At 39.2% G+C, this 21,892-nt stretch overlaps 1 protein-coding gene across 1 annotated transcript in view; it reads left to right on the forward strand.

The window, feature by feature from the left end:
• MRPS6 (mitochondrial ribosomal protein S6) overlaps positions 1-20,168 on the forward strand; it is a 90,760-nt gene extending 70,592 nt beyond the window's left edge. Inside the window, exons 4-5 of the mRNA XM_048494073.1 lie at positions 9,400-9,539; positions 19,974-20,168. Of these exons, the coding sequence (XP_048350030.1) occupies positions 9,400-9,539; positions 19,974-20,154 (321 nt within the window). The 3' untranslated portion in view covers positions 20,155-20,168. The remainder of the gene's footprint in view (positions 1-9,399; positions 9,540-19,973) is intronic.
• Positions 20,169-21,892: the final 1,724 nt, after the last annotated feature.

Below are 21,892 nucleotides of genomic sequence, written 5' to 3' on the forward strand. Positions count from 1 at the left end.
TCAGATGTTTTTTAACAGTAAAACTTGGTTAATTAAATTAAAATCAAACTGTTCAGTATCTTCTCTCCAGGCAGGTTGTCTCTGCAGGGCTGGTGTGTCCCACAAAGGCAGGCTCTGACCAGTTACCAGATAGAGGGAGGACAAGTTCAAGGCTCTTGAACTATCGTTCTACCTCTCTGTAGTCTCTGGCACAGAATGGGCTGGGTAGGAACCGGTACTGCAATCTATACTTTTGGGCCAGCCAGCCAGGCAACCAAAATTCAATTAGGACTCAGGATTTGAATATCCCAGGGAATAAATCCCCTCCCTGATTGGCCAAGGAGCAATGTTGAGCAGTTATACTTACACTTCATTGGCCAGATTAAACTTTTCGCTCCTCCTGTGCCCTGTCCCTCAAGATGCAACTCTGCAGAGGCTAGGTAGCTGGGCCTCCGTAGAAATGCATTGGCAATCAATCATTGGCTGAGTCACACCCAGCTCTCTCCAATTCGTTGTCCTGGTAACAAATTTACAAAACAACAGAGAGTCTGAGGGAGCCAGCTCAATCAGTACCATTGCTGCTGCTGGGCTTCAGGCTGCTCCCCCCCATTACACTAGAGAGCCCTCAACACAGACAGCAATGTAAGGTAAATATTGGGCGGATTCTCTAATTTGAAATAGATGCTAGGGAAACTTTGTTTAAAGGGAGTCCAAGGGAGCCCTGAATGCATCCTGCATTCAGAAGTATTTGGATCACCTTGTATTTGGGCAGCTTGTATTTGGCCCGAATACAAGCTAAAAAAGCAGAATCTCACTGCGATTTGGCTCTTTTTTTTGCAATTCGGGCATACCAAATTGCAAAGCTTAGTCCTACCTCTTCCCCGTGTGTGTGTGTGGGGGGGAGAGACTTGGTAGATGCTGCTTCTAATGGTACCTTTCAAGCTGTGGGTACCAGAATGACAGCTCTGAATGGCCACTCTGAGCAGGCCTGGCCCTAAGTGCTTTCCACAGCTGAGGAGAATGACGGGAAGCTTTTGGAAGGGAATGTGAATGTGGCCGAGGCTTCGCATGTGGAAGTTGCGTTTCTGTGAGGACTGGTAGCTAAAGCAAAGCCTCTCTTTGCTTGGGAAATGGCGCCTTCTGTACTACATCTCCCAGAGTCCTTTGCTATAAGGAGTGAGTCATTAGGAACATGACTGGTCTTTTTATAGTAGGATAAATTTACACAAAGAGGCTTTCAAAGTTATGCAGGAAAAAATGTAGGGGATGGGGGAAGGGAGATGGAGAGGGAAGGTTAACTTTTCCATTCTCTTCATAAATGTTATTGAAACAAAATATACTTTTAGATATGGGGCGTCTCATATTTGAATTTGTACACTATCAATAAATAGTCAGTTGCTCTGCAGTACAGATACCAAGGGAAAATAACTTAGCAACCCTTCACAGAACTACGGTAGTCATATAAAATATTTTAATACGACTCCGTTATATTGATTTCTGCACATTATTGGCCATGTAATGATTTTTTTAATCTTTAGAGATGAACATTACAAGTGCAGAACCTAGCACAAGGTTTTTTTTGTTGTTTATTATACCCACAAATGCTCAACCCAGAGCAGGGCTCTTGCAGTAGCTTATGACTGTGTAGAATAAGTAAAGGTCAAACTGGGAAAGCATTATTGGTAGTTGCCATTCTTTACTATGTTACTATGAGAGAAATCACCGGGCATCAGCAGAATCCCTTGCTAAGTAAGGTAACACTTGTTGTTAATTCTATTGTTCTAGAATCTGATAAAAGTTACAAATACATAATTCTTGGTTTTAGCCTTTTTGGGTGATGCAATGTGAAAAGCATGATGTCCTGTAAACACATTGGAGAGATTTCATGACAAACTAAGAGATTCCTTGATATACTCAGCCAAGCTCCTTCTTAAACCAGTAGCCTTCCAGAGCCAAAGGGACTGAATGGGATCTTCTAGCTTGGAGAAGCATAACTGAATAGGAAAGTGTTGCTGTGCAGTTGGGTTAGCTCAGGGATCTTTTGTATGGTTCCCACCCTTTGCTCTTCCCCTAGATGCCTTGTATAAACTAAGCCATGTTTCAGGCCTTACTGCCACAGTAAAATAGCAATGTCCAATACTCCCTCTATCCTAATCCCAGCTATATTAATACTTATGCAGTATTGCAAATGTATGGCATAATTTATTTTGGTTTGGTTTCATGTTGATTCTTCACACAATAGTGCCATAGCTCAAGTGACAATACTTTGAATTTACTCTTTAATGGTGGTCATTTTGACAGTTCAGGCAGCAACACAGAACTTGACCAAGAAAATTACCTGCTAAATTGTCACATGTGTGTCTTCAAAAATTTGCTTTCCACAATCATCTATACTTGGCTTGTGTGGCCTACAACATTACCTGTCCTATAAGGCAGCTTCTATTGGCTTTCTTGGGATATGTTTACCTCCCCTGGCTTCTGATCATGAATTCCAACCCAGAATTTCTGCCTATAATTTAACTTGTCAGAGGTAGTTAGAGAATGCATCAGTGGCACCCCAAGGAACAGTTGTAGTTCTGATTACTGCAGTGGTTGTGGAAAATATGGGAAAGGATAGTCTGTTTCTGGAATGGTGGGGGGAGAGCAACAGTTAGTACATGCCATTGTGTGTTGCTGCTGAGTTATGAGCATAGTCTGTAGGATGGGACCTAGCAACCATATTTTCTGCTACTGATTTGTTTAACAGAAAGAAGTATATGAAGTGTAACTTGTGGTGTATTCTCCGATTCAGTCCTGCAATTAACCATATTTAATTGGGCTTCTCATATGCCTTCCGTTTTAACATTTCTTTACTTTGTCTACTGAATATTTGTTTGAGAATACATTGTGATTATGCTTTTTCCTTAAAGAAAGTAAGTGTGTGGTAGCTTGTTGCAGTGCCTTTTAGTAGCAAAATATAACCTTGTTAGGTTAGTGCATCTCATCTGTGATGAAAATACTTTGCTGATTCTTTGCATTTCTACCTATGACATGAGAGAGCATTTCTATTTTTCTAGATACTTTGTTGTGTCTTTTCTAGTCTTTAAGACTAAAACCTGTTGACACAGCAGGTTAGCTTCAGCTACATATTCATGCCTGTTCCTTGGTAGTGACTATTTGTTTTGCTTTCAAAGGAGATTTGGCTATGTAGAATAATCAATAGCAAATATGTTTATTCTTCAGAGATGTTCCTCCAATTTTCTGTGTGTATAGCCCTCAGATATGTAATTACTCCAAGTAGTACTGATACCATTACAATAAATGATTCAGTGCATCATAATTGTTTTCTTTCCTAACCATAGAAGTTTATATAACTTTGCTAGTGGGACCCTATTTATTGTCAGTTTTGCTAAGTGGAATCTATTTTAATATTAAACATTCATAAATTTATAAGCTGTAAAATGTTCTGCTCCATTTCATAATCCTTGCTATCGAGCAGAATTTACAACAGTTGCTGTCAAGTTGTAGCCAACTTATGGAGACCCCAAAGAGTTTTCGGGGCAAGAGACATTCAGGGATGGTTTGCCATTGCCTGCCCTTGGACCTCCTTGGTGGTCTCTAATCCAAGTTCTAACCAGAGCTGACCTTGCTTCCAATATCTGGTGGCATTGGGCAAGCCTGGGGCATCCAGTTCATGGCACTTTCTAACATTTATTGTCTTTTAAACTGTTCTAGAAATAGGTTTGATACATTCCATAAATATGCTTCTTTGTCTTGTGATTTTCATTGTAGACAGATGAGATCCATGATAGTAATATTTATTAAAATTCTTTCTTCTGTAAGAGGCATACTGCAAAAGGACTATTTCCAATGAACTGTTACTGGTTCATAGGACCAAAGATCATTCCCTCTATCAGTGGCGATAGCCTAGATTCAGGACCAAGTGAGAATTCAAATAATGGACTTTTAAGTTGTATAGGAGTTCGTTCTGGACTTCTGTGGTAATTTATTACCTTGTGCATCACCATGACATTTGACCAAGACTATTCAGACATTCATAGTTTATTTTAAAATGATGTATCTTTTAAAAATCATTTGTATATTTAAATGGACAAGATAATAGCTTTATTTTGTAAAGTATGAGGGCTTTTTTTTTTTTTGCACTGTAGTCAGGGAAGATATAGTTCTCTGTATCAGGGAATTTGAAAAAAAATTCCTTCCTTACCAAAATTTGTCTTTTAAAAATTTGTTTGTTTTGATTTTACTTTTACTGCTGTCCTATCCAAAAGTGAAGAAAGGCAACATGTGTGTGTTTTCTCATTTTCTTCTCCTTTCTCCTTTTATATTCATTGCAGAAAATAAAGAATGGTACTTTTTTGTCTCTGCTCATCGGGCTAGCATAAATTTCTTTCCCCAAAAATGAAAGGGATGGGAGGATGGGCTATCCACTATCATTGATGAAAGTCCTTACAAGTTTGGCTTTTTAAGTCTTACAGATATATAGGTTTAGTCTTTAAATTATGATTCGTTGGCATCCTGTTGGCATGGTATGTTGTAATGTTTCTTAATGTATACATACAAGAAGTTGGAAATATTGACTTCACAAGTCTAGTTTTGAAAAGGAAAATCTTAAAACATGCCTATCTATTTAAAATGCAACAGTTCATTGTTTATTCAGTATACTGTATGTTCTGTGCCCTTAAAAGTATGTTTCAAAAATACTAATACTGTTAAATGTGATGTTCTGAATCAAAGGTGTGTAAAATGTTCTAAGAGAAATGGCTTATGTATCACTTAATATTTTTCAGTGTACTATAGGGTAAAGAGTAGTTCTAGAAGACAAGTAGTTATAATTAGGATTTTTTTTTTACTTTTACTGTGAGAAATCACTTGGCATAACAGCTGTCCCCCTCCCTCAACAGAAAAGGTTTTTTTAAAAAAATTTTTGGATGTTTGGTTTAAAACCAATATTTTATTTTTGTTCTGATGGTATCAAATCTAAATATGTTATGTAGTGACACCTGGTGACACTTTTTCCATGACATCTATCAGCTTCACTGAGCAAAGTCAGACACTGAGTAAAGATGGTGAAGACGTATGACAGTACTGAGTGTCATGCTTTTAAATGAGGACAAAATAAAAATAGTTGCTGTGCAAAAATGTTAGTAGTCTTCTTCAAGAAGAAAGCAGATTCTTTTCTAATATTGCTAGAGAAATCCTTGTGTTTTATCTTATTTTTAAGTGCAGTGTCAACATGATTCTGCTTTTTACCTTGTACCTTTTGATATAAGTATTATTCAAGTTTTTAGATATATGAAGTATTTTTCCTTTTGTTCTTGTGCTTCTGTGGCTTTTATATAAAAGACAATTAAATGACCTGCTCTTTTTTGTTTTTCAAAAGAGACATTAAACAGAGAAAACATACTACTGACCAAAACTGAATGATATTTTGCAGCATGTAAAACATTTCTCAATTCTGCTCAAACTCTGAAAATAATTTTTATCTAGTTTTTGGTCACTTAAAAAAATGTCCATGATTGGAGAAGATATATTTGAAACTTATTAGGAATGTAGATCTAGAAACGTGAAGTAATATCTTAATCACATGAACTACTATTCAACTACAAAATTGTCACAGAAAGAATAGTTTAATGCAGTGATTGAATATTGCTATAAATGGCTTTGAAGTAAATTCTGATGGAAAAACTCAGTTCTCATTCCTAGCCCTCTGTATACTATATGTATATTGTTTGCCTTCTTCATTAGTCTTCAAGATAAAACTCTTATTAGAGTATTTGAATAATTAAAACTGTGTTTCTTGCAGTTTACATTATGTTTGAACATTTTGTCCTGTTGAAGTTACTGTATGTTTATGTACAAAGTTTCAATAAAAGTACAAAAACCATGTACATGTAGTTTTGAAACTATTTTAGAAATACAGTGTCAGTAAAGTTGAATATACAAGGGGCCTACCTTTATGTCTTTTCTAGTACCTTTTGATTGTGGAAGTTTCAGTGACAACATAACTCATGTTGTATGCTTCAGATAAACGTAACTTTGGGGATGTTTCATACTTCAGGCTCTTCATAAGGGAACATGTACACATTGCCAGTTACCAATCTGCACAAATGTGAAACGGGGTTTCTTCCTGCTTTGTTAACTGTGTAGTTGAGGCTTGAGAATCACTTTGATCTGTCTCACGTTTTTTGCAGAGAAGGTTCTGCCGTTGCCCCCACACTTGTTCCAGGCAGTAGCAGCTTTTGGCAGACGCACTATCCTTTTAAACCATTTCGTTCCTGGTTTTCTCCCTCTGTGTAACCTTAAGTTGCTCATTAAAAAGTGGAATGAATGTCACAACAGGTCTACAATAAATAAAACACTGCACTGGAGCTAACAAACCATACATCAGTGAAGCACTAAACCGCCCTCCAAAACACTCTTGTGCAACAATTTGCTGATAGCTAAGAGTGTCTACATCACAAAATCACAGATGCTATGCCACAGAGATCCAAAGGATACCTGGCAGAAGACTTTACCTATCTGCAAGATGGAATAGTAGGAAAGAAATGCTCTCATGAACACAGTTGCTGCACAACTCTAGCTTTTTATAACTTCCTCTTCATTTTAGCTTGCTCAATAAAGTGGCAGTTGTTTTCCCTGGCAGTGTTTGAGAAAAGGAGGGTGAATGGAGGCAGAAAATATAATCAATATATAGGCAAATATAGAGCAAGCTGGTAATGGTTGAGTGATGGAGTATTTTGGCAGCTAATAAATGTGATGGTAGAAGATCCTCTCTGCATGAAGAGTGGATGAAGCGTGGCAGATGAATTAGGTTAGAGAGTGAATTCTCTTTGATTTGTTCTCCCAAAGAAACTGAAGTGTGAACTTTTGCATAAGTACAATTTTAATAGACACAAACATTGGGAAGATGGGGGCCAAGTTGAAAACCATTGCTAATGAGCATACAATTGGGCAAAATTCTCTTTAAGTTGTTGGTATGGTGACAGATGCAGCAGGGAAAAGGAATTCCCAGTTATGCCATGAGCAGGCTAGTTGAGAAGGACACAGTGACAAAACTGCAGAAATAGGCATTGCCTCCAACAATGTCAATATAATTCTCAATATGGCCAAATCTTTGAAAACTTGGATCTGAAGACAGGAGCAATAGACAAAAGTATTGTTTCTACAAACCTGAAAAAAGCTGCAAGTTTCCAGAAATCAATCAATCAATCAATCAATCAATCAATCAATCAATCAATCAATCTCTCTGTGTCTGTGTGCTATGGCTTTTAGAAATAAATGCTATTTCAGTGGCCGTTGTGGAAATTGCTGGGCAACTACAACAGTATTGCTCACCTTCATTTCTGTCAGTGAAAGGTAGAGGAGGGGGGGCAGCCTCCCCACAAAAGCCAATGTTATGTTGTGAATAGAGTTTCAGATGAGAGACCCAGATTCAAATCCCTGCTCTGCTCTGGAAGCCCTTGACCTTGGACCAGTTGTGCAGGAGAGGTGAGGTATGAATTAAGGGAAAAAGTAATATCATTGAAAATGGGGAAGAGATAGATCGAATAGATTTGTTACTGGGTGGGAAGGAGAGAAACAGGGAAAGGTAAGGATACTTAGGTTGCTAGGAAGGGGGAAAGGAAATAGTGTGGGAAAAGGGATACGGGGTCTATCCTATCAGCTGTCAGGGCATAACTGGGCCATAGTTTTCCCAGGTAGTCTGCCAGGGAAGAAGCACATATACAGATAATGAAAAAGTAACATTTCTTCAGACACATGAGGGAGGGTCAGCCAAGCACTACTCTCCAACCACAAACTTGGGCGATTTCAAAACATCCAACTTCTTGAAAAAGACCAAACTTGGAACAATCCAAAATCTATTTTTTCACAGAATATGTAGATGTGCTCTTTATGAGAGGTTTGATGCCAACAGACCATCAACAAAATAACGCTACTGTATGGGGTGTGTGTGTGTGTGTGTGTGCGCGTGCGCTTAATTCAACCAGGAATTTTAGCTTATCATTAACAGGAAATTTGGAGGACGAAAGGGGGGAGGGAGTGTGGATACAGGGGATAGGGAGGTCCGGGCTTGTTAAACAAGGACTATAGGTGCTATAGGACTGTGGGAGGAGGGACTGAGTTCAGTGTATTGTTGGAGTAATGCTCAGAAATGGGCAGAACAAACTAACAGCGTATTAAGGAACTCCACACTAAAAATCAAGTGAGTAGAAATTGAACCTCCCCCCCCCCCAAAAAAAAAAAAAATTGTTCAAACAGCTCATACAGAAGAATTGGAGAAACAGCTCATACAGAAGAACTGGGGAATCTCTCCACTTTCCCCAAAATTGCAACAAAAGCAGGCGGGACTAGTCTGGGCAAACTGAAAATTTAAAGGATTGGACTTGCAGAAAGTACCATGTGTGGAAACAGTCTGACTTTAAATAGGAAATGAACACTAAGAAGTGCAAAGCTTTGAACTGCAAACACATTAGATTATATAGTTATTCTAGATCACTCTGATGCTGTCATCTGAACTCGTCACAACTTTGTGGCATTATTTTTTAAAATTTTCCTATCCCCCTGAATTGGTATGCTCAATAGAGTTCTTGCACTGAGAATAGGTATTTCTTTACATTTTATTTAGATATTAGATTTTTACACCTCCCTTCCCCAAAGGGCTTCTTTATCTGTGGATTACTTTTTTGTTGCATTCTATTAATGAGTTTGCTTTCCATATTTCCATCTAAAATATATCTACATGTTAAGTTACATTTGTTCAATGATCTTTGGAGACTAAATTATTATCAACCTATGTATGATAGTATTAGTTATTTTGACTGCATAGTAATCACATGGGTGAAGCATTAAAAATCACCAGGTTGCATCTCAAACTTGTATTCCCCCTCTCTTCCAATGCTGTGTTACTGAATAGCAGTAACATTAGACTTTTTACGTGGATTAATAGATACATTGAGTGTACTGGGCCCATTGCCTATATGTTTGCAGCAGTGAACTATGGAAGTAATTAATGGGATTAAAGATGTAATTATAGCATCCAGTACACTACAGCTTGGCACCCTATATAGCTGTTAATTCCTAGAAAAAGAATAACAGTCTGTCAGGAATATGTATCTGGAAGAGAGATGAATTACAAACATGAGTTGTAGCTTCTAAAGGTTTTTTTAATAAGTGATCTTGTTATTTACTGATAACTGGCAATAACTGACAATGCTGACAACAACTGACAATAACAATAGCTTTGGTAGTCTGATGGTAGCAGTAATAGGAGGGCAAAGAAATATTCAGGATTTCTTTCCCACTGGGCTTCATTTCCCATTTCTTCAAACACTTTACTTAACTTGCCAGGTAAGTATATGCTGCTAATTGCCATTAATTGTATCACAAAACACATTTGTGTCTTCTTTCTTTTGTTTTAAGCCTGAGGTAGCAGCAACACTGAAGCGCACAGTGGAAGCTTTGATGGAGAGAGGAGCCGTGGTGAGGAATTTGGAAAACCTGGGAGAGAGGACCCTGCCATATAAAATCTCAAAACATAATCAACGCCACACAAGAGGAGGGTATGAATTACATATGTCTCTAATCTAGGTCCCCCCCCCCCCCCCCCGGTGCTGTTTTGTTAAGAAACAAATGCTTCAGGGCACCGCACAAAGAAGTGAGCTTTGAATGTTCAAAAGAGCAGTGCTGGCACCTGGGACCTTCATGTTGTCTCAGTAGTGGCTCCCAAAGCTTGTCTCAGTAGAGGCTCCCAAAGACAAGCAAGTTGTCAGTCAGAGCTGAACAGGTGGTTTTCCTCTCAGTGAAAATATTTATTAATAAAATAATGATATTAAGAAGCTAGTATAAGAAACATAGACCCTCATTCAAAGTGTGTGGGGGATCTGTCTTTATGAGTGGGGTTCTATCATGCTGGCAGATTTGCCCTTCCTGGGGCACTTACCCGGTAGAATGGCAATTCCACTGGTGTGTGGGTGTCACTGCCTCCCTGGTGCTGTAATATACTGACTGTCACAGCAGCATCCCAAAGCCCCTGGTGGTGGTGCCAAAATTGTGGAGGCAGGGGGCATTGCCAGGACCCTTCCGACCTTTGCTGGCATTTTGCCGGCAGACTATGTGTCCGACTGAAGCTGGCCTTTTGGGCAGTGTAAGTCCATTTGGGCCCATAGAGGCTCCTTGTCAGCAAGGAGACTTTTTGAGCTTCCCCAAGCCACTGGGGAACCTCGCACGCAGCTGCGGCTGGGAGCCCGGCTTGCTGATGGGAGTGCCCCTTTCCCTCTATTTGTTGTCTCTATGAATCAAGTGTTTCAATTATAGCAAAAATAGGTACCCTAGGAGCTGGGAAGACAGTTATATTGTTCAGATTCATGTGCTAGTTTTAAAACTAGAGTCTTGGTTTGTTTGGTTTTTACCAATATTACAAATGCAGAAATTCAATTATATTTCACATTTGCCTGGGTAATTTGTTCAGAAGAGTATCTGCTTTGCACAGGAGCCAGTTATTTTGGGCAGATGATGATGATTAGAAATATTAGCTTATCCTGTTTAGAATAGTGTGTTTGTGGCCTGTTTTAGTGTTTTACTGGAGGCGGGGAACATCTGAATGTTCTTGCTCAGGGAGGCAGGATGAAGTTTTGTTCTCTTCTTTAGTAAAGGTGACACTGTCTGATGAAAAACAAAAGAATAAAATGTTATAGCTGCTATACAAGATGCATTTGAGGTAAACTATTTTCAACAAATCAAAAGGTACCTCCCTGTTAACGTTGAAAATCAAGATACCTTAGATTTGTGAGAATGGACTGCGAAATTTCCTTTAGTTTGGTTATCATTAGGTTTGGTTGCTGTTAAACGCCTTCAAAATACCTTTGGAAAGGAAACTGCCATTCAGCAAGTATTGTAATGTTGCTAGGCAACTAACATTGCATAGAGTCTCATATTTTTCTAGCATTGTAACATAAAAATGTGTATAACTGGATGGATAGTCTTTGCAGTTAATCTTTTTTTCACTAGCAGATATGTCAGAACATACTGTCATATAAACTGCAGAAATGAGTCTTTAAATTGGCAACTTAAAATTGGTTCAGATCTTTGGAATGTTTTTGTTAAAAGAAATTTAGGTATCGACTTTATGTAGATTGCTAAAGAAAATCTCCAGCATTGCTTAGTTTCTAATCAAGAACACTGGCGGAAAAAGAGGAACTTGTGTGCGTATGCAAATATTCTAAATAGGAAGTTATCCGATTCAGAAAAAAACCCCATGAGAAATTGTTTGCAGTTTGCCACCTATAACAATCATGCACACTTCTATTTTTTATGCACATGAGTTCAGAGAGCATACTACTTGGTTATACCACTGCCCTGTTACTGGCAGCCAAGCCATGACAGCTTGTACTATGTCAGAAGGTACATGAAAACATGTATTTACTACTACTGTTCTTCCTATAAAACTGTTATTGTGATTAACAAAGTAATCCAGAGTGTTGTTTCAGGCATTATACTATTCAAATTTAGAGTTTCAGAGAGGCTGATGGTACAGTTCAGCAAACATAAAATGCTCTCAATTTCCACTGATTATGTGCTGGAGTTAAGAACATAAGAACGAGCCAGCCGGATCAGACCAGAGTCCATCTAGTCCAGCTCTCTGCTACTCGCAGTGGCCCACCAGGTGCCTTTGGGAGCTCACATGCAGGATGTGAAAGCAATGGCCTTCTGCGGCTGTTGCTCCCAATCACCTGGTCTGTTAAGGCATTTGCAATCTCAGATCAAAGAGGATCAAGATTGGTAGCCATAAATCGACTTCTCCTCCATAAATCTGTCCAAGCCCCTTTTAAAGCTATCCAGGTTAGTGGCCATCACCACCTCCTGTGTTAGCATATTCCAAACACCAATCACACATTGTGTGAAGAAGTGTTTCCTTTTATTAGTCCTAATTCTTCCCCCCAGCATTTTCAATGAATGCCCCCTGGTTCTCGTATTGTGAGAAAGAGAGAAAAATTTCTCTCTGTCAACATTTTCTACCCCATGCATAATTTTATAGACTTCAATCATATCCCCCCTTAGCCATCTCCTCTCCAAACTAAAGAGTCCCAAACACTGCAGCCTCTCCTCATAGGGAAGGTGCTCCAGTCCCTCAATCATCCTTGTTGCCCTTCTCTGCACTTTTTCTGTCTCCTCAATATCCTTTTTGAGATGCGGCGACCAGAACTGGACACAGTACTCCAAGTGCGGTCGCACCACTGCTTTATATAAGGGCATGACAATCTTTGCAGTTTTATTCTCAATTCCTTTCCTAATGATCCCCAGCATAGAGTTTGCCTTTTTCACAGCTGCCATGCATTGAGTTGACATTCCCATGGAACTATCAACTAAGACGCCCAAATCCCTTTCCTGGTCTGTGACTGATATCACTGACCCTTGTAGCGTGTATGTGAAGTTTGGATTTTTTGCCCTTATGTGCATCACTTTGCATTTTGCTACATTGAACTGCATTTGCCATTTCTTAGCCCACTCACCTAATTTATCAAGGTCTGCTTGGAGCTCTTCGCAATCCTTTGTGGTTCTCACCACCCTACATAATTTGGTATCATCTGCAAACTTAGCCACCACGCTACCCGCCCCTACTTCCAGGTCATTTATGAATAGGTTAAAGAGCACTGGTCCCAAAACGGATCCTTGGGGGACACCACTCCCTACATCTCTCCATTGTGAGAACTTCCCATTTACACCCAGTCTTTGCTTCCTGTTTCTCAACCAGTTTTTAATCCATAGGAGGACTTCCCCTCTTATTCCTTGATTGCTGAGTTTTCTCAATAGTCTCTGGTGAGGAACTTTGTCAAAAGCCTTTTGGAAATCCAAGTAGACAATGTCCACTGGTTCCCCCAGTTCTATGAGTTCTATGAGTTGTTAGTACACTTTGGTTCTCAATGATTGTGCCCTGCGTGAGAAGGGTTAGAGGTGAGCAGCAGCACTTTGGACATATGTTGGACATGAGTCGGTGTATTGTGGTGACCCAAAGCGAATTGCACTGGCTGTATGCTGCAGTGATGTGCCCATATTGCACCTCCCTATTTCTGTTTTTATCACGGCATTTTATTTAGAACCTTTGAAAGAGACTGTGTTTTAGCAAGGACATCTGTCTGTTTAAAGAAAGGAACAATACCAAGTAAGCAGGTACCTGTTGTTTGAGTGAAAATAAAGTCACCGGTTCTTGAGAAGGAATGTTGTGTTTTCTTTTTCTCTGAAGCTGTGCAATGTCTTTGATTAGTTTAAAGTTTACTTATTGACATAGGTGATATCATAAGCAATGTCTGTTGGTTATCTAGCAGATTGAATCATAGCACCCCCACTGCTAGGAACTAGGACTTTCCACTGGGTGCTATTTCACATAATAGACTTTTTGTTCAGAAACTATCAAATAATGTTATTGCAGTCTAAAAATGGTCACAAATTGATATTGGCCACTAGATATAACTGTGCTTTTCAAGGGCCTTGCTTGTTTCTTTTGAGTTTAAGTTTCCTTTTTAAAATTAAATAAAATCAAAACAAAATTTACTTTAGCACATTGAACTGGAATTACACCCAGTCCTTTCTAAGGTGAATTTGTGATGTCATTTTGCCAAATGTATGAATACTTAATTCAGCCAATACATAAAAGGGAACTGAAAACCTTGTCCTATGAACTAATTTGCTGAGGCAAGTGCAGTCTCTCAATTCCCTCACACAAGTCCCCAGTCTCTTTGTTCCTGTGCTGGAATTTGGCCCTTCCCTGCTCCAGGGATTCCCCATCGGGTCTTTTTAGATAATACAGACTTTGAGAGCACTGCCCAACTTGTCTCTCATGGAATTCCATGGGCTATAGGACAGATCTGTAAGTGTAAGATTGCACTATTCAAGATGTTAAAATAGCTCACTTGATTTCTTCCATGCTCATGTTTACCAGAAGTGCCCCTGGGACTCCTGCTTTGGCTCTTGCCTGGCAGTAAACAAGAAGTGATTCTGTTAGTTATATTCTCATCCTCATGATCTGAAGATGTTCTTTTTTTATTTAATAAGGCTTCTGCGGAGGAGTCCCAGAACCACAGTGGAACTTGAAAAACTGAAATTTACTCTTTACAAAACATGAAAATGTTGTGGCACACTCCAAGTAGTTTTCCTTTGGACACTTAGTTGCTCAAGATCAACTGAAAGTTCTTTCCTACTAGGATTAAAAAGCCAGCTTTGATGCAGGTCTTTCTCTGGTGTTGATTTAAAAAAAACAACCCTTTAGGAATTAATAGTTTACTATATATTTTTAGAATCTAAAACAATTAATCATGGCCTTGGATGTTCAGATCCCCACTACTTTTCTGATCTTAAGTATTAATGTATCAATATTAATATATAATCTTTATCTTTAACACTTAATATTGTTAAATATATTTTCATATTTTAGTTGTACTGTTTTGCCAAGAAAAGATATTGTTGTCCTATACTTTAATTGTCCAATTTACAATGTAGCAGAATTACCAAAATAATTGGTGGCTTCGAAAAAGCAGTGGAATTTTCCTGATTTCCTTTTTTTCTGCTGGGGTAATGCTGCAGATTTCTTCTGGAGACTTGGGACCAGTTTTTACAGCAGCTCTCCTGGAAGTAAAGGATGCATGGCCATTCATATTTGGTTGGTTTAACTGAAGGCAAACCTTAAACTGCTGTGTACATTGTATGGCTGCTTGAGTTCCACAGAAATACAGCCATCGATATTCTAATAACATTTTCTGTGGATGGGCAGAATTTGTTGTTATCAGGGGAGGGGCTGTTGGCTCAGTGGAAGAGCCTCTGCTTTGCGAGCTCAGGGTCCTGTGTTGGATCCATGGCAACTCCAGCTAAAAGGACCAAGCAGTAGTTGATGTGAAAAAACCTCTGGCTTAGACCTTGGAAAGCTGCTGCCAGTTGAGTAAACAATATAGACACTGATGGAATGATGGTCAGGACAAGGCACCTTCTTATGTGTTTATATCTCTGGTTCTTGTTGAATATATGTAGGTTATAATTATGATAGGAAAAAGAGGATTTTTCCGAAGCAGATCAGAGTTGTGGCCTCACTTTTGGGTATCACGCTGCTAATTAACTATGTGTCCCCACTGCTGCATTTTTATATCTTTAGATAAAATTTCTAGCACAACACAGACTCTGCTCCAATGGCTCATCCACCCCGTCTCCCATGTTGCTGCTAGTTATCAGCAGCACAGCAGCGGAAATTTCCACTGCCTGTCATAGTGAGGAAGAGGCGATGTGATGTTCTAAACCAACCTTTTTGAGACAGGGCCTATTTTTGTTGGAAAAACACAACCTGGGAACTAAATATAGAATTTAGTGAAACAGACAATGGAGCAGTGTTACAAGTATAAAGGTATCACAGATTTGCAGCTTGCATTTTGTGTCTTTATGCTTTGGCTGGATTATCAGACACAAGAATGAACTGCTTAAAGTAACAATCCCAATGGCACATAGGGCTTTTTTTTTGTAATTTTCTTCTAAAAGTTGTCTGTTACTCAGTTTGCTGTAAGACCTACTTGAGATCAAATACTGCAAGCTCCCCATAAAAAGCAATGGAACTCATTACCATTATATTATGAATACATTCCTAAATTAGAAATAATTGATTATTTTTTCAGAATTTACATGAGAATCCTAGCATATGTTGTTCAGATTCCTGTGATCCATGGCTATCACTGCTGTCCCACATCACAAACAAGCCACACCTTGTTAGTAACATGAATGAAAATGAATTTTGCGTCGGCTTCCATGGATTCATCCTCCTTGGCCCCTTCCGCACACGCAAAATAATGCGTTTTCAAACCACTTTCACAACTGTTTGCAAGTAGATTTTGCTATTCCGCACAGCTTCAAAGAGCACTGAAAGCAGTTTGAAAGTGCATTATTCTGCATGTGCGGAATGAGCCCTTGAGAACCTAGTTTTGGATAAAAAACCCGGCATAATTATTTAACGTGGACTGTAGTTAGTAGATTGTAGTTAGATGATGTGATGAGCACTCTCTTATTTCTTTGTAAATAAATATGATGAGTGCAAAATAATGTTTATTTATTCCTTTCTTTACATATCTATATATCACTGCCACCAGGAAGTCCAGACCCCTTTTTTATTTTCTCCTAAAGTAGTGTGTTTGAGCTTTAAAGCAGTTTTGAAGGGCTATACATGTCAGGATCTGTCGGCCCCTATAATAACGAGACTTTTGGGTTCAGCGGTCGGTTTATTGGCAGGATACTATGAATCGCATACGAGCAAGCTTTGCTGGAATTGAATTCCACTACAGCATTCTTCCAAGTGGGGTAAAATCACTATATGCATTGTCAAGCAGTTCCAAGTCTCCAAGGCCCAAACCAGAGATTAGGCCAAGTGCTGGCTGAACCAAAGGGTGAGAAAGTAACCGTGCAGAAGGGGTTCCCACGTTGCCATAGTCTCATGGCAAGAATGAGGGAAGAGCTGAAACTTTCGATAACAGGGTTTGACAATTTGGTTCTGAGGAAATTACTAGTGTGGGGTTCCAGGTTAAATTTAACACTTCAAAAATTTATTTATATATGTTCTTTAGCTTGAAGATTTCAAGTAATAATTTACAATAAATAAAACAATCTGCCGAAGTGACTTTCACTTCACATCAATCCACTCTCTCATTCCTTTACATCTTGTGAGTCCATATCAGGACTGGACTCCATTTCTAGACTCACAATGTTTCTACCTATTTCTTTGGGCAGTTCTACACTTTATATAATACTAGGCTGTTAATGTCATCGAGCCCCCTTCTCACTATAAGTTTAGCACAGATAATCTCTCTCTCAGCTTGGCACAAACCAACTCTCTCTCCCAGTTTAGCACAGACTCTTCCCAGTCACTCTTCAGTGACAACCAATCACCTCACTCTTTCATCCCCCTTTCACTCCCTTCCTTCTACAACTTACCTCTTATTTTGAAGAAACACACACACACACAACATTTTAAATCATTACAGATGAAGACCTTCCTGATTTAGAAAGTCTTCAGTACACACTTTGCTGGAGGAAAAGCATGAATCTGAGGATTTCAGACTTGTTCACATTACAGAAAATTGCAATTTGTTCATGAATATTTATAAGTTTAGTATGTATAGTTGGTCTGCCATCTCAATCCATTCTTATGGAAGAAATTCCCCATTCTGTTCTTTTAATGGTAGACCCTTCCTCCACACAAGGAGCTTTCCTCTAGAATGAAGGAATTAAAGAGTTGGAAGGGGCCATACAAGCCATCTAGTTCAACGCCCTACTCCACAGGTGTCAACTTTGCGGCCCTCCAGATGTTATGGACTACAGTTTCCATCATCATTTCTTTCCATTTTGATGGGATGATGGGAACTATAGTCCATAACATCTGGAGGGCCGCAGCCTACTCAATGCAGGATCAGTCTAAAGGATCTCTGACAATTGTTCATCCAACTGCTGCTTGGAGACTGCCAGAGATGAGGAGCTCACCACTTCCTTAGGCAACCAATTCCACTGCTGAACTACTTTTACTGTAAAAAGAATTCCTTCTAATGTCCAGCAGATACCTTTCCACCCATAATTCATACCATTATTGTGAGTCCTGTCCTCTGCTGCCCGCAGGAACAGCTCCCTGCTCTCCTCTAAGTGGCAGCCTTTCAGATACTTAAGACAGCAATCATGTCTCCCCTTAACTTTCTCTTCTCCAGACTAAACATTCCCAAATGCATGAGCCTTTCTTCATACGGCTTCGTCTCTAGGCCCCTAATCATTTATTCTGCTCTTCTCTGCACGAACTCCAGTCTGTCCACACTGTTTTTAAAATGTGGCCTCCAGAACTCACACAATGCATGTGGCTCGACCTGTGCAGTGTACAGAAGACACATGTTCTGTTTGAGTAAGGCTGTGCTGTTAATGGAACAAAATTGTAGGGCCACCTAGCCCACCATTTTTCAAAATAGGGTGATAGCCTAAAGACACTTCCTAATGCTGAGAATTTCAGACAGTTCTAGGAGTGTATAAGGATTTCAGTGTTGCCAGGGTTGTTGGAAATCTATAGTATGGTATGACGGTTAAAGTTGGGACTGTCTGTCTTCCACTGTAACTTCTGTGCTTACTAATTTGAAAATGGAAAGAAAAGAGCAGTGGATGTCAGCTTTTTTGAACTGTTTCTGCTGCCCTCTGTATTACTCTTACTATTTCCTTTTGTGAAAGAAGGTAACTTGACAAAGCCGTTTGTTTTAACGAGACAAGTGTCTCAACTGTTGTGTAACTCTAGATCTTGAATATTTTATAATATTTATTTATTCACTATTCATACTTTGCCTCTCACTGGAACTCAAGGCAGATTATACAGAGTGAGCGAATACAGTCAACAAGATAAGACATTCAATAAACTGTGAAATAAAGCTGTGAGTTGTAGAACCAACCAGAAGTATAAAATATAAAACTGAAGCAAAGTGTACATATTAACAGGAAACATTAAACGATGCAGAATTACGTGGTCCAATCTACAGCAAACTATGCACAGTAGTACATACTACACTCTCAAAAATTTATCCAGATAACTTTGTGAAGCCTTTTGGAAAATGCAGCCATATAGTCTGTACAGAAAAGCCTTTTTGAATAATTCAGTTTTGCATAGTTTGGGAAAACTAGAAGAATTGGAGCCTTCTTTACCTACTCAGTAACAGGGCATGGCACAAGACGGGGACCACAGTAAAGGAGACATATGTGTGGGCAGTTGTTGATTTTGTGCATTTGTAGTTTGGCACCTGCAGAAAGCTGTGTTTCAGTGAATGAAGCTATGGCAGAACATAGAGGGAGAGACGATTTTGCAGATATGAGAGGCCAAGGTCATGAAGTCAGTATCTTAAATTGTGATAGTCAATACCTTAAATTGAGCCAGGTAATTGATGGATAGTCAGTGGAATGACTGTAGAATGTTAGTAATGTTGTCATTTGACTACTTAGAGAAGTAACAACTTAGAGAATGCTTTCTGAGTTTCTTTGAGAGCTTTAGTGTCTGATTTTTAAGGGTTCATTTTCTTCCTTCTGATTGTAATTTTAGTTAGCCACTACCCTATTTTTCCCAGCGTACTATCCTTGTAAAAAGGTCTGGCCTTGTGGTGGGAAAAAATATTCTGCCCCAGTTGGACACAGTCATTGCCTCATTGCTATGTGAAAATAACATTGTCTAACATTGAATACATTGAATACAGTGGCATGTCACATAGTTCCTCAAGATATCCTTATGGAAAAGAGTCTTGGGATAAATATGTGGCTCTTAGTGGCTCTTGATATTTGACTAACCCAAGGCACCTCAGTCTGTGAGTACACAGTATATTTGCTCAGTGTCAACAACCGGGGTGGATGAATGCCATTCCAACCTCAGGATCTATTCATGATGCACTGGACGGGCATTCAAGAGCACCCAGTAGCATCTCCAGGGAGGACTGTTCACCAATCTCCTATGTGTGTGTTTGGGCAGAGACAATGTGTGAAGTTACATTTGAAGAGCATTAGTAACAAATCAGCAGTTAGTCCTTCTTCTCCAATCAAGGAGAAGTGGGTGTCCATTTGTGTATGTGCAAAAGCTAGTTCCTTGGCTGTAGCACTAAAAGATACCCAGAGATGCTCTGCTCAATTATAGTACATTTATTTGTCAATGTACAGATGTACAATGTATAGACAATGTATTTGAATATGAGGTACAGGTAAAAAATTCTTTATTATTGAGAGCTAGTGCACTAATTTGAATGTGAATTAGGTGTAAAGGCCAAGCAACCAACATGTGGCAACTGTAGTGCATAGAACTAGAATCATAAGGAGTATGATTATGTATATAATCATGTATATAATTATGTATATAATTAAAGTCTTATCAATTTTTTTCTTATTAGAAAAGTGGAAATTTAAATTTGTATGGTATAAAACAGTTTTATGATTGTTGATGTAGGCCTTTTTTTTGTCTTTCATTTCAGGTATTTTTTGATAGACTTCATTTCCCCACCAGCAGCTGTTTCAGACGTGTTGGAGCGTTTGGGACGTGACATTGATGTAATCAGGTCTTCTGTTTTGAAACATCAGGAGATGAAGACTGAAGAATGTATGGGTATAATCCCAGTCAACTATGAAGATATGCTGAATACAAAGAAGAAATAAAGAGCTAAAAGCCATGGAAACTGTGTTGTCACTTGAATCCAGTTGTATGCACATTTAGCATATGCAAAGTCAATACATAATACTGTGACCTGCTATGCTGTTTCAGCATAATAGAGCTGTTTGCTGTTCTGTTGTAAATCTAGCAAACTGTTCTTATTTGATGTCTAGGGTGAAAATTAGTTGAAGGGAGGGATGTATTTTAGGTATACTCTGCTGTTTGAAAGATCAACAGTATAACTCTAAATAGAGTTGCATTTTTCTGAACAGATTGATTTCAATTAACTTAGGCTCATTCTGTCTGGATCAAGAAACACGGGTATAGGATGCTATATAACCTGTGTGGGGTGGGGGACTTGACACAGGTCCCACCCCCAAAATGAGTCTGCCCCATTTTATTTCCCCCAACCCAAGGAAATAAAATCCCAGGTTTGAGCCACTCCCAAGTAAACAGCCAGGCAAGAGGCGCTTTCTTTCCCTCTCTTTTACCCCATCCTCCATGGTCAGGGAGAAGCCATTCACCATTGCTTGGCCATTGCAGGGAGGCCCCTTTTCCTTTTTAAAATTTTTTACATCTTGCATCTGCATAGCTACGGAGGTGCAGCTGGCCATATCATAGGGAACTGGTATGGCTGTGGGGTTCGTTTCTGCATCCCTGCATAGCTTCACATGTATGGCAGGTACACAAGCTTCTCCATGCGAAGGCACGAAAGCAACTCAGATTATTTCTGTGGCCTCCAATTGCTGCCTGCACGGAACGCAAGTGAACAGGAAAACAGGTTCTTTTATCATGACTACTACCCATTATATATTTGCTGTGCGGAAGGGGGTTTAGAAAGATATAACTTTTTATAATTGCTGTCTTATAGTTATTTATTCAGAACGAAGCCCTGTTGAACAAAATGGACCTTGATGCCAGGGAAATGTGTACAGCTAGTGAAAAATGTTTCATTTCAGGCCTTCTCCAACTTTGAACTTACAGCAGTAAAACTCTTCTGTAGTGTAAATACTATACAATGACATGTGAACATTTGTTTTAAAAGACAATAAAGTTACAAAAAGTTTTAAGAAAGTTGAGCATAAAGTCATATACGGAACAGGAAATGTTAGGATCACATTTCTGTGCTTTGTTCGCAGTCCTATTTCTTGGCTAATACTGAGATTTACTTTCAGTACACATAAATGCTATTCTAAGTGCTAGTTTATGGAACTCAAAGAAATGATATGGATAAACATGCATTATGTTTGTTTTAGCTTTTTTAAAAGCAAAGTGAGGTGGTAGTTTACTTGGAGGAAATTGTTAGGCCAGGCGCTAACCTCTGTGAGCGTCCCCCAATTGGTAAGTGTCAGGTAGTCTTGGTAGCACTAACAAATACATTCTTCCCCCCTACCCTCCTTCAGATATCCTCTGTGTATAGACTGATTGAAGACTTGCCAATTTTTGTACTTCACTTCTTTGTTTTTTCAAGTCTGTGTGAGATGGCCTTCGGCACACATACAGTGCAATCCAAGGAGGGCAGTTTTGTGATGGCTGGGGACTGTGTAGCTATTACTGCCTCCAAAGAAGAATGGTGAGGAGTGGAGAAGAGGAGAAAAACAAACTCAACAAAAACCCCAAGCTCACCATTGGGTTCCAATGGGCTGTGTAATACTTTTAGCTGATACAAGTCCCTGCTGGCAAAGGGGAATGCTCCTAGGCTGAAAGCCCTCAGGAAGCTGACTAAAGTTGGCTCTGCCCCCT

Source organism: Sphaerodactylus townsendi, linkage group LG04 (assembly GCF_021028975.2).
Source record: "Sphaerodactylus townsendi isolate TG3544 linkage group LG04, MPM_Stown_v2.3, whole genome shotgun sequence".
NCBI classification, from domain to species: domain Eukaryota; kingdom Metazoa; phylum Chordata; class Lepidosauria; order Squamata; family Sphaerodactylidae; genus Sphaerodactylus; species Sphaerodactylus townsendi.